The 12,468-nt window shown below is 42.0% G+C and overlaps 1 protein-coding gene across 1 annotated transcript; it reads right to left on the bottom strand.

The window, feature by feature from the left end:
- Window positions 1–3,879: 3,879 nt before the first annotated feature.
- On the bottom strand, window positions 3,880–7,446 carry LOC137287746 (platelet binding protein GspB-like). Its single transcript, XM_067820135.1, has 2 exons — window positions 5,160–7,446; window positions 3,880–3,980 (listed from the first exon to the last, which is right to left on the bottom strand). The coding sequence occupies exons 1-2, from the start codon at window positions 7,444–7,446 to the stop codon at window positions 3,880–3,882; spliced, it is 2,388 nt and encodes a 795-aa protein (XP_067676236.1).
- Between the last annotated feature and the right edge of the window lie 5,022 nt (window positions 7,447–12,468).

Here is a 12,468-nt window from a genome sequence, read left to right as displayed (position 1 = left end):
ACACCATGAGCATCAATGTACACTACTGGGAGTCTATGACATGTGTGAACCAAGTCATTGAGTCTGACCACCTTGAATCCCCTTATTAATAGACGCCTCTTACGACAAACATGGTTTGCTCCAGACCCATTCAAACAAGGTTCTAGATGTATCATGACATGTATTTTTTTGCATAGGTGGTCATTGGTGTGGTTGAAATGAAATGATTTAATGAGACGTTTAACAAGAATACCTTACATGTCGTGTCCAATTACTGTTTTGTTTCATTCCCCTGTACACAACAATATTACTTGTACATGACTAAAAGCCCTAAAGACCCAGAACCATAAACAGTTGTTCGTCCTGATAGAATGTGTGAGTCCTGCATTTTACTATGGAAATAATACTCTTACTGCCAGTGTTTGTCGAGGATGAAAAAGCTGTCGGCCATAAGGACCTGCAGAGAACAAAATCTGGGGGTCGGAATGGTTTTCAGTCGGCCTCAGGATCGACGTTAACTTCGAACTCTGTCAGAAGTCTGTAAATATTCGAGTCACGTATTGTAATTGTGAAAACAATCCAGCGATTGACACCAACAGTCTCTATCAGCACAACTGGGATACGGTAATATGCACCAACCAAGTGAGCGACCGTGACCACCCGACCCCGCTAACCACCTATTACGACAAGCATCGCTGGAGTCGTTTTACCTCACTTTTGTATCAGTAGCTGTAAAAATCATGCAATCTTCGTGAACACAGTAAAGGTGTGGTCACATAAAAATTAACGTGCGTGTGTGTGTGTGCGTTCGTGCACGTGTGTGTATGCGTGTGGGTGGGTGGGTATGGGTGTGTGTGTGTCTGGATTTACGTCAGTTTTACACTCCACTGAGATTTTAGGCCAAAGATACACCCATTATCTTCCCTCGAATCCAATTCTAGGTTTATTCTTTTACGAGAATAGTAACGATAGGTACATTCTATTAAAGTTTGATAACTTTGCCTTATACTTCACGTGTTGTGCTGTTTGGTTTGGATGTTGTTTTATGCCGCACTCAGCAATATTCCATTATATGACATCGGTGTGTTGTACTGAGTATACTACGGGCAACAGAAGCACGTACCACAGTCAACGCATCTTACAACGTACCAACTTCCCCAACGGATGTGTGAATGAACGTCACCAGCTTCATACAGACACATGTTGTACAGGTCGATCTTCCGGTTGCAAGATAGGGCACTGCAGACAACGTGTCATTTCCCTGTTGCTACCTCACCGGATGTGTATAACAACGATGTCTGTTTCACACGTGCACGTGCTGTGCTGAGCGTTCTACCCACAGCAGTGAAGGGTATCACAGACAACGTATCTTACACCTGTAACTATCTGATTCGATGTGTATAACAACGATGTCTGCTTCACACGTGCACGTGATGTACTGAGTGTTCTACTGTTCTGAGTGTTCAGCTGTGAATGGTACCATGGAAAAGGTTTCTTACACGTGTAACTACCTCACTGGATGGACGTGGGGTGCTGGGTTCTCTATCGGCAGCAATATCAGGTACTTCATACACCAACTACCTCACTGGATGTGTATAACAGTGATGTCTGTATCACACGTGCAGGTGGTGTACTGGGTTCTCTGCCGGCAGCAGTAGATTCTACGTATCTTGCAAGTCCCATTACAACACAGAATCAGGAAAATAACACTCTCCTCTCAGTAACATTTTTATTGCTCATTGTATCTTGTATTTACAACCAGAAGCTACATAATTATTGCGGCCAATAACTCTTAAGGTTAGACCAAGTTACATCCTCCACAACAAACCATACCTAGAACATCAATCGAACTGCTACGGTGGACAACTCTCACACAAGTATTTGATCATTTCCCCTACAGTTTAGAGTTCAAACCCCCCATACAACAAATTACGACGGCAGTGTATACAGTTGGTTCGATGCATCTTTATTTATTTTTTCAGATTGTTATTTTACTTATTTATAAATTTCTTTTCAGCTTGATTTTTTAAACGATTAATACTTCTAATTCTGTTTTCATACTTTTGGAGTATTCTTTTTAGCCATGATTTAAGATTTTTCAGATTTAGTCTCAAGCATTTAAACTCAGTTTTTTTCTTGTTCCTTGTTCCTCAGCTTTTTTTGTATTCTCCTTTCACGCACCCTTTATTATATGACTAGATTATCCGTAAAGCAAATAAACATACAATAGTTGCCATAGGCTTGGAATTGAACAGGTGATTTGATGTTTACACCATCAGACAATTCCATTTGAACATGCTCACATCAGATATCCCTACTGAAAAACAGGTTAAGTTCCACGAAGAGAGGCATGCATTCAGTCTTACAAGATATATCTACATGGCACGACAATTCCATATACACCGGGTGTAGGTCTATAATCATGCATGATCATTATACATATTTAGTGACCGTAACATTTCCGAGTCTCGTGCTGGGATTCTAATCCATGTCTACATTGTCACAGAGGTTAAACCCATGAGCAAACTGAGAAGGTGAGGATGTTGTCTGTGGGATGACTCCACGTCCTGCTACACTTACATCGGGTGTAGCTTCATGATAAGGCACAACCGGTTACCACACACCGAATAGTCCTATATGATGGAACACTCTGGTACAAAATATTCTGAATGTAGCTATTTGCGGAAACACTCCGATCTAATATACCCAGGGTATAGCAACACGATAAGTCACGACCATTATATATACACAGGGTGTAGCTACATGATAAGGCATGACTACTTTACATGCACAGGGTGTAGCTACATGATAAGGCATGACTACTTTACATACACAGGGTGTAGCTACATGATAAGGCATGACTACTTTATATACACAGGGTGTAGCTACATGATGAGGCATGACTACTTCATATACACAGGGTGTAGCTACATGATAAGGCATGACTACTTTATATACACAAGGTGTAGCTACATGATAAGGCATGACTACTTTATATGCACAGGGTGTAGCTACATGATAAGGCATGACTACTTTATATACACAGGGTGTAGCTACATGATAAGGCATGACTACTTCATATACACAGGGTGTAGCTACATGATAAGGCATGACTACTTTATATACACAGGGTGTAGCTACATGGTAAGGCATGACTACTTTATATACACAGGGTGTAGCTACATGATAAGGCATGACTACTTTATATACACAGGGTGTAGCTACATGGTAAGGCATGACTACTTTATATACACAGGGTGTAGCTACATGATAAGGCGTGACTACGTCATATACACAGGGTGTAGCTACATGATAAGGCATGACTACTTTTTATGCACAGGGTGTAGCTACATGATAAGGCATGACTACTTTATATACACAGGGTGTAGCTACATGATAAGGCATGACTACGTCATATACACAGGGTGTAGCTACATGATAAGGCATGACTACGTCATATACACAGGGTGTAGCTACATGGTAAAGCATGTCTACTTTACATACATTGGATGTGGCTATATACATAATAAGGCTTGGCCACTTAACAAACACGCCAACACTGTGCCTGGGCCTGATCACCCATTATTCACGGGAGGTAGCTACATGATGCAGCATGACAATGTAGATACCTGATAATGCATGGTTATTTTAGACACACAGAATGTAAGTTACATCACAAGACATGACCATTTGATGCACACATCGATATACCACGTGTTAGTAGCACTATGTCCCGGCCTGACAGAGACATCTGTACTGTGTCTGGGCCTAACAGAGACACCTGTACTGTGTCTGGGCCTGATATACACTTGGACTGTTTCTCGGTCTAACAGAGACACCTATACTGTGTCTGGGCCCGACAGACACCTACACTGTGTCTGGGCCTGACACCGATGGTGTCTAGGCCTGTGATTGTCCACCACAAACAAACACCCTGGAGATGAACCTCTGCATTCTCTTCTGCAGTTTCTCCCTGCATGGTGTCTTGTCCTTGTCCTTACCTACAACCAGGAAATATTACTTAAACGTAATCACAGCACACAAAAGACACTACATTAACAAAACACGTTATGGGTGGCAGATTTGCTGTACAAGGTCGAGCCTTGATAGGTGTTCAGAACAAGACAAGACTAACATGCCTGCACCCACCTCTGGTTCCGCGTCCAGATCCTGAGCTGGATTTCTTAATCAACTGGACCCGAGTCTCCCTTCCTCTTGTCAGGCGCCACCACGTGCTCTATTAGAAAAGTGGATATCAATGTAACAAAAGCAACAGTGAAATTCATTAAATAAGGGCGAACCGTTTGATTTTCATTAGAAATGCTGCCTCAAATCCCTAAAATCATTTAAATTTGTATCTCAAAGCTTCATTTTTTTCACAGGACTGTTTACTGCTAAAGTTCTGAAGCACTAGACTAGAAACTCCATGCACCGAAGTCTGCCATCAGTGGGTGCTAACAGCGCAATGCTACTCACCTGAAAGCGGGTTTTCAGTCTGGTCAAGAAAGATTCGACCCCCAAGTTGCTTGCAACTTTCCAAACAGAAAAAAATGTGAATTAAAAATACCATACAGATAAAAAAGCACGGTTATCAGCATATTCGTATAAGAGAATACATAACACAGAAAAACAACAGTATCTTTGTACTACAAAATGAGACACAATCTTTCCACCTCATGTAACCACACAAGATTATAAGACTGAAGCAAGTCAGTGACTGACCTGGATCAAAGACACGGCGACACATGGTAAGCCTAAGCAAGGACCAGCATAGGAAAACATTCTTGTTGCTGTATGGTCCTTAATACTTGGAAATGTTCAACGTATTTCCCTCAGCTTCCACTTATTAACAACGTTTGAGCAAGAAATACAACACCAACATTTCACGTTATATTTTGTCAATACACTTCAGAAAGCAATTGCTTTCCTTATGATGCATTTGATCCTTTGGAAAGAGATGGAACTAAATCAAATGTCCCCACAAAATGAGGCAAAAATGTCTGTCTGACTTCACACGATTTCCTGTTTCAGTTGCACTGTCGGCACAATGTGAACTGCCCATTTCGGCAATGCTAATCAGATAACGTTCCAATCACTGATGTAAACACTTATCACGTGCACGCACACACACAAATGCACTCATCCACATGTAATGCCAGTCTGATGATATAAACACTTACCATCATCCTCCCAGACGTGGACAGATGATACCCAGTCCAACATGGACTTCTTTCTGTCGCCTGTAACCCAAGCCTGATCCAGCAGCAATTTGCGTTGATGAAGTCCTTCCTGATAGAAACTGTTGGACTCCCTGGTTACTGTGAACCACGACTCGTCGCTTCTGTTGACCAGGGAGATCTCAGAGATTGTTTCAGCTACTGGGAATTGTGCATCTACAGATGGTTCCCTGGTGGAAAGTCTGGGTTGGAGGTGGACCTCCACAAACGGGTTGAATACACTCTCTGAGTCAGAAGAGACGCTGCTCAGGATCTCAGATGACCAGACAGAATGGTTGGAGGCGGTGAGAGACCTTGGATAGAGGGATGGAGATGATGAGTCAGAAGTTGACTTGGGTGAAGTGGAGCTACGGTCATCTGGCTTCTTCAAACTTCCAGGATGCTGCTTCCTTGGAGGCTTTGTCCTAACCTTGTCTGATCCACTTGGAGATCCATGAGGACTACTTTGACAGCTAATCGGTGGCGAAGCAGATGAGCCAACAGATCCATAAGGAGTGCTTCGACATGTCCTAGAGGACAAAGCAGGCGCACCAACAGATTCACGATGACTTCTGCTAGACGAAGATGATGACCCGTCTGACGCTGACGTGTCCATAATATAGTGGTAGTCCTTTGCTTTGATGGAGCTCTCTGACGGATGGTGCTTTTTAGGGGGCTCTGTGCTGTATTTGGCTGATCCAGTTGGAGATCCACGAGGACTACTTTGACTGGTCCTAGACGGCAAAGCAGATGAGCCAACAGATTGATTTTGACTTCTGCTTGATGAAGATGACGACACGTCTGATGCTGACGTGTCCATAATGTAGTGGTAGTCCTCTGCTTTGATGGAGCTATCTGCTGGATGTTGACTCTTTGAGTGCTGTGTGTTGACATTGTCTGATCCAGTCGCAGATCCATGAGGACTAGTATGGCAGCCCCTAGACGGCAAAGCAGATGCACAGACAGATTCATTATGACTTCTGCTTGATGAAGATGACGACACATCTGATGCTGACGTGTCCATAATATAGTGGTAGTCCTTTGCTTTGATGGAGCTATCTGCTGAATGCTGCTTCTTTGAGGGCTGTGTGTTGACATTGTCTGATCCAGTCGGAGATCCATGCGGACTAGTATGGCAGCCCCTAGACGGCAAAGCAGATGCACAGACAGATTCATTATGGCTTCTGCTTGATGAAGATGATGACACGTCTGACGCTGACGTGTCCATAATATAGTGGTAGTCCTTTGCCTTGATGGAGCTATCTGCTGAATGCTGCTTCTTTGAGGGCTGTGTGTTGACATTGTCTGATCCAGTCGCAGATCCATGCGGACTAGTATGGCAGCCCCTAGACGGCAAAGCAGATGCACAGACAGATTCATTATGACTTCTGCTTGATGAAGATGACGACACATCTGATGCTGACGTGTCCATAATATAGTGGTAGTCCTTTGCTTTGATGGAGCTATCTGCTGAATGCTGCTTCTTTGAGGGCTGTGTGTTGACATTGTCTGATCCAGTCGGAGATCCATGCGGACTAGTATGGCAGCCCCTAGACGACAAAGCAGATGCACAGACAGATTCATTATGGCTTCTGCTTGATGAAGATGATGACACGTCTGACGCTGACGTGTCCATAATATAGAGGTAGTCCTTTGCCTTGATGGAGCTATCTGCTGAATGCTGCTTCTTTGAGGGCTGTGTGTTGACATTGTCTGATCCAGTCGCAGATCCATGAGGACTAGTATGGCAGCCCCTAGACGGCAAAGCAGATGCACAGACAGATTCATTATGGCTTCTGCTTGATGAAGATGATGACACGTCTGACGCTGACGTGTCCATAATATAGAGGTAGTCCTTTGCTTTGATGGAGCTATCTGTTGGATGCTGACTCTTTGAGGCATCTGTGTGGATAATTTCAGATCCAGTGGAAGATCCATGAGGACTATTTCGACAGCTCCTAGTCAGCGAAGCAGACGAGCCAACCGATCCACGGCGACTACTGCCAGATGAAGGTGGCGACACGTCTGATGCTGACGTGTCCATAATATAGTGATAGTCCTTTGCTTTGATGGAGTTATCTCCCCGCACTGGCTTCTTGGCATGGGCTTTAGGTCTTCCACGACTCTTTGTGGATGACGATGTGGAGGAACCCATGTCAGATTCAGAAGTTGCCATGATGTACCGGTAGTCCTTGGAATTCACCAGTACATCATTGTCCTTCCGTCTCCCAGCAGGCATGGTTGAGGGCATGATGAGTTTACTGGGTGTCTCACTGTTTTCAGAAGAAATAGTTTTAGTTAAAACAACATCAACAGTCTCGACTGAACAGTATCTGTATTAGGTTGACTGCAGACTGTATCTAGTTAAGCTATACACTTTACAAGATATAGATAGTTGACTGGTAAGCCAAATAACAAAACATACACATCATGTACAATGTATGTATCAGCATCATCTTAAGAGCAAAAACCTATACGTCAGCATAAAAATGTGTTAGAATGAATATTCTTCATGTTAACGCATCTGTTGATTAAAACCATATGGGATAATATATAGTAAGAATACTGCAGGAAAATATGTAGTGTAGTTGTGCTTAAAACCTTTGATATCGACTTTCATATTGCAAATAACACCTTACGTTATCAATACCATATAAAGATATTACTTGTAGGAAATTCATAATGAGAAAACATTCATTGTTCTCTCTTATGCCAGTCAGGTATAATAGTTATATGAATCTCAGCACTGGAACCAATTAGGCCGTTTATTCCAATACAGTATGGATTTAAGACAAGTTGGAGAGGTACATAAAAGAAAGTAGTATCTTTAAGTACTCACCCGTGAGGTGTCCGATTCCCGTGAAGTGAAATATAATGATTAAGCGTCTTAGAAAACGAGAGCGGCCTTTGTTTCTGTGGCCTCGCAGAACAATACCGACGTGTTGAACTTTGACCTGTGACGTCAGGATTCTATGACGTCACTGTAACATACGAAATTGTAGATCTCGAGATAAAAACGACTATGAGTCTTTTTCCAGTGGCTACAGTGGTGGTCAATTGATCGCACGCAGCGTTTATAGTACCAATGAGCCCCTGTCATCCTTGTGTGGATAAAATGTTCAGCTGAACGTAAAAATAATGCCTTCGATTAGAGTTATCTCCCTTCCCTCTAGAAGCACGTTCAAGCCGAGCTCCTTATTTTCATTCCCAGAAGAAAAAAAGATGAATGCGTGGAACTTGTAAATAACAACGACGGTGTCCTTTGTTTCATATTCATGACATCTGATAATTTCCAAGGATGACTAAACGGACTAACTCTCCGATAATGACTATTTGACCACATTTAACAAAATCCATCATCAAAATTACAAGTGCTTTGCTTTCATAAAATACACCTGTAATTTCTGTGACAAGGAAACTAGGGCCAAATTATGTCCACATTTCGTTTTATTTCCTACTGTATGTACAAATATTCTTATCTGGGCATTATTCTCATATTGTGCCGGAGTCTGCATGATGTTTCTTTTCTCGATGGTGATTGTTTACTGAAAGAGCATGGCTTCTTATGGGAGATGGTGAAGGAAGTGGTATCACTTAAAATCACACCAAGTATTTGGTAATCATTTAAGAGATTCCTACAAATATTGGTTTCTGGTGAAAGTATGAGATCTCTGCTGATGCTTGTTTCAGTGTTTGTTAGATAATTTGTTTGTCAGTATTCCAGCTAAACAATATTCACACCCAGAAACTCACTCAGCACGGCTCATTCCATTGTCATAACTCGATCAGTAAACGATGAGTAAAATAAGATGTTTGTTGTATGACGTCGCACTCAGCGATATTCCAGCTATATGGCGTCTGTCTGTAATTAATCATGTCTTGACCAAATGTGATCAACACCATGAACATCAATGTACACTACTGGGAGTCTATGACATGTGTGAACCAAGTCATTGAGTCTGACCACCTTGAATCCCCTTATTAATAGACGCCTCTTACGACAAACATGGTTTGCTCCAGACCCATTCAAACAAGGATCTAGATGTATCATGACATGTATTTTTTTGCATAGGTGGTCATTGGTGTGGTTGAAATGAAATGATTTAATGAGACGTTTAACAAGAATACCTTACATGTCGTGTCCAATTACTGTTTTGTTTCATTCCCCTGTACACAACAATATTACTTGTACATGACTAAAAGCCCTAAAGACCCAGAACCATAAACAGTTGTTCGTCCTGATAGAATGTGTGAGTCCTGCATTTTACTATGGAAATAATACTCTTACTGCCAGTGTTTGTCGAGGATGAAAAAGCTGTCGGCCATAAGGACCTGCAGAGAACAAAATCTGGGGGTCGGAATGGTTTTCAGTCGGCTTCGAGCCTCAGGATCGACGTTAACTTCGAACTCTGTCAGAAGTCTGTAAATATTCGAGTCACGTATTGTAATTGTGAAAACAATCCAGCGATTGACACCAACAGTCTCTATCAGCACAACTGGGATACGGTAATATGCACCAACCAAGTGAGCGACCGTGACCACCCGACCCCGCTAACCACCTATTACGACAAGCATCGCTGGAGTCGTTTTACCTCACTTTTGTATCAGTAGCTGTAAAAATCATGCAATCTTCGTGAACACAGTAAAGGTGTGGTCACATAAAAATTAACGTGCGTGTGTGTGTGCGCGTTCGTGCACGTGTGTGTATGCGTGTGGGTGGGTGGGTATGGGTGTGTGTGTGTCTGGATTTACGCCAGGTTTACACTCCACTGAGATTTTAGGCCAAAGATACACCCATTATCTTCCCTCGAATCCAATTCTAGGTTTATTCTTTTACGAGAATAGTAACGATAGGTACATTCTATTAAAGTTTGATAACTTTGCCTTATACTTCACGTGTTGTGCTGTTTGGTTTGGATGTTGTTTTATGCCGCACTAAGCAATATTCCATTATATGACATCGGTGTGTTGTACTGAGTATACTACGGGCAACAGAAGCACGTACCACAGTCAACGTATCTTACAACGTACCAACTTCCCCAACGGATGTGTGAATGAACGTCACCAGCTTCATACAGACACATGTTGTACAGGTCGATCTTCCGGTTGCAAGATAGGGCACTGCAGACAACGTGTCATTTCCCTGTTGCTACCTAACCGATGTCTGTTTCACACGTGCACGTGCTGTGCTGAGCGTTCTACCCACAGCAGTGAAGGGTATCACAGACAACGTATCTTACACCTGTAACTATCTGATTCGATGTGTATAACAACGATGTCTGCTTCACACGTGCACGTGATGTACTGAGTGTTCTACTGTTCTGAGTGTTCAGCTGTGAATGGTACCATGGAAACGGTTTCTTACACGTGTAACTACCTCACTGGATGGACGTGGGGTGCTGGGTTCTCTATCGGCAGCAATATCAGGTACTTCATACACCAACTACCTCACTGGATGTGTATAACAGTGATGTCTGTATCACACGTGCAGGTGGTGTACTGGGTTCTCTGCCGGCAGCAGTAGATTCTACGTATCTTGCAAGTCCCATTACAACACAGAATCAGGAAAATAACACTCTCCTCTCAGTAACATTTTTATTGCTCATTGTATCTTGTATTTACAACCAGAAGCTACATAATTATTGCGGCCAATAACTCTTGAGGTTAGACCAAGTTACATCCTCCACAACAAACCATACCTAGAGAACATCAATCGAACTGCTACGGTGGACAACTCTCACACAAGTATTTGATCATTTCCCCTACAGTTTAGAGTTCAAACCCCCCATACAACAAATTACGACGGCAGTGTATACAGTTGGTTCGATGCATCTTTATTTATTTTTTCAGATTGTTATTTTACTTATTTATAAATTTCTTTTCAGCTTGATTTTTTAAACGATTAATACTTCTAATTCTGTTTTCATACTTTTGGAGTATTCTTTTTAGCCATGATTTAAGATTTTTCAGATTTAGTCTCAAGCATTTAAACTCTTGTGGTTTTTTTCTTGTTTCTTGTTCCTCAGCTTTTGTTGTATTCTCCTTTCACGCACCCTTTATTATATATGACTAGAGTATCCGTAAAGCAAATAAACATACAATAGTTGCCATAGGCTTGGAATTGAACAGGTGATTTGATGTTTACACCATCAGACAATTCCATTTGAACATGCTCACATCAGATATCCCTACTGAAAAACAGGTTAAGTTCCATGAAGAGAGGCATGCATTCAGTCTTACAAGATATATCTACATGGCACGACAATTCCATATACACCGGGTGTAGGTCTATAATCATGCATGACCATTATACATATTTAGTGACCGTAACATTTCCGAGTCTCGTGCTGGGATTCTAATCCATGTCTACATTGTCACAGAGGTTAAACCCATGAGCAAACTGAGAAGGTGAGGATGTTGTCTGTGGGATGACTCCACGTCCTGCTACACTTACATCGGGTGTAGCTTCATGATAAGGCACAACCGGTTACCACACACCGAATAGTCCTATATGATGGAACACTCTGGTACAAAATATTCTGAATGTAGCTATTTGCGGAAACACTCCGATCTAATATACCCAGGGTATAGCAACACGATAAGTCACGACCATTATATATACACAGGGTGTAGCTACATGATAAGGCATGACTACTTTACATGCACAGGGTGTAGCTACATGATAAGGTATGACTACTTTACATACACAGGGTGTAGCTACATGATAAGGCATGACTACTTTATATACACAGGGTGTAGCTACATGATGAGGCATGACTACTTCATATACACAGGGTGTAGCTACATGATAAGGCATGACTACTTTATATACACAGGGTGTAGCTACATGACAAGGCATGACTACTTTATATGCACAGGGTGTAGCTACATGATAAGGCATGACTACTTTATATGCACAGGGTGTAGCTACATGATAAGGCATGACTACTTTATATACACAGGGTGTAGCTACATGATAAGGCATGACTACTTCATATACACAGGGTGTAGCTACATGGTAAGGCATGACTACTTTATATACACAGGGTGTAGCTACATGATAAGGCATGACTACTTTATATACACAGGGTGTAGCTACATGATAAGGCATGACTACTTTATATACACAGGGTGTAGCTACATGATAAGGCATGACTACTTTATATACACAGGGTGTAGCTACATGATAAGGCATGACTACTTTACATACACAGGGTGTAGCTACATGATAAGGCATGACTACTTTATATACACAGGGTGTAGCTACATGATA

Source organism: Haliotis asinina, chromosome 6 (genome assembly GCF_037392515.1).
Source record: "Haliotis asinina isolate JCU_RB_2024 chromosome 6, JCU_Hal_asi_v2, whole genome shotgun sequence".
In the NCBI taxonomy this organism is placed as follows: domain Eukaryota; kingdom Metazoa; phylum Mollusca; class Gastropoda; order Lepetellida; family Haliotidae; genus Haliotis; species Haliotis asinina.
Note: the sequence above shows the minus strand (reverse complement) of the source record. Positions and strands in the feature narration are given on the sequence as shown.

Bases quoted from the DNA above. Each gene is read 5' to 3' on its own strand.
- LOC137287746 (XM_067820135.1), bottom strand. From the start codon at position 7,446: ATGCCCTCAACCATGCCTGCTGGGAGACGGAAGGACAATGATGTACTG. The intron at 3,981-5,159 runs GTAAGTGTTTAT...TCCTGGTTGTAG, and splicing joins CCACGTCTGGGAGGATGATG to GTAAGGACAAGGACAAGACA.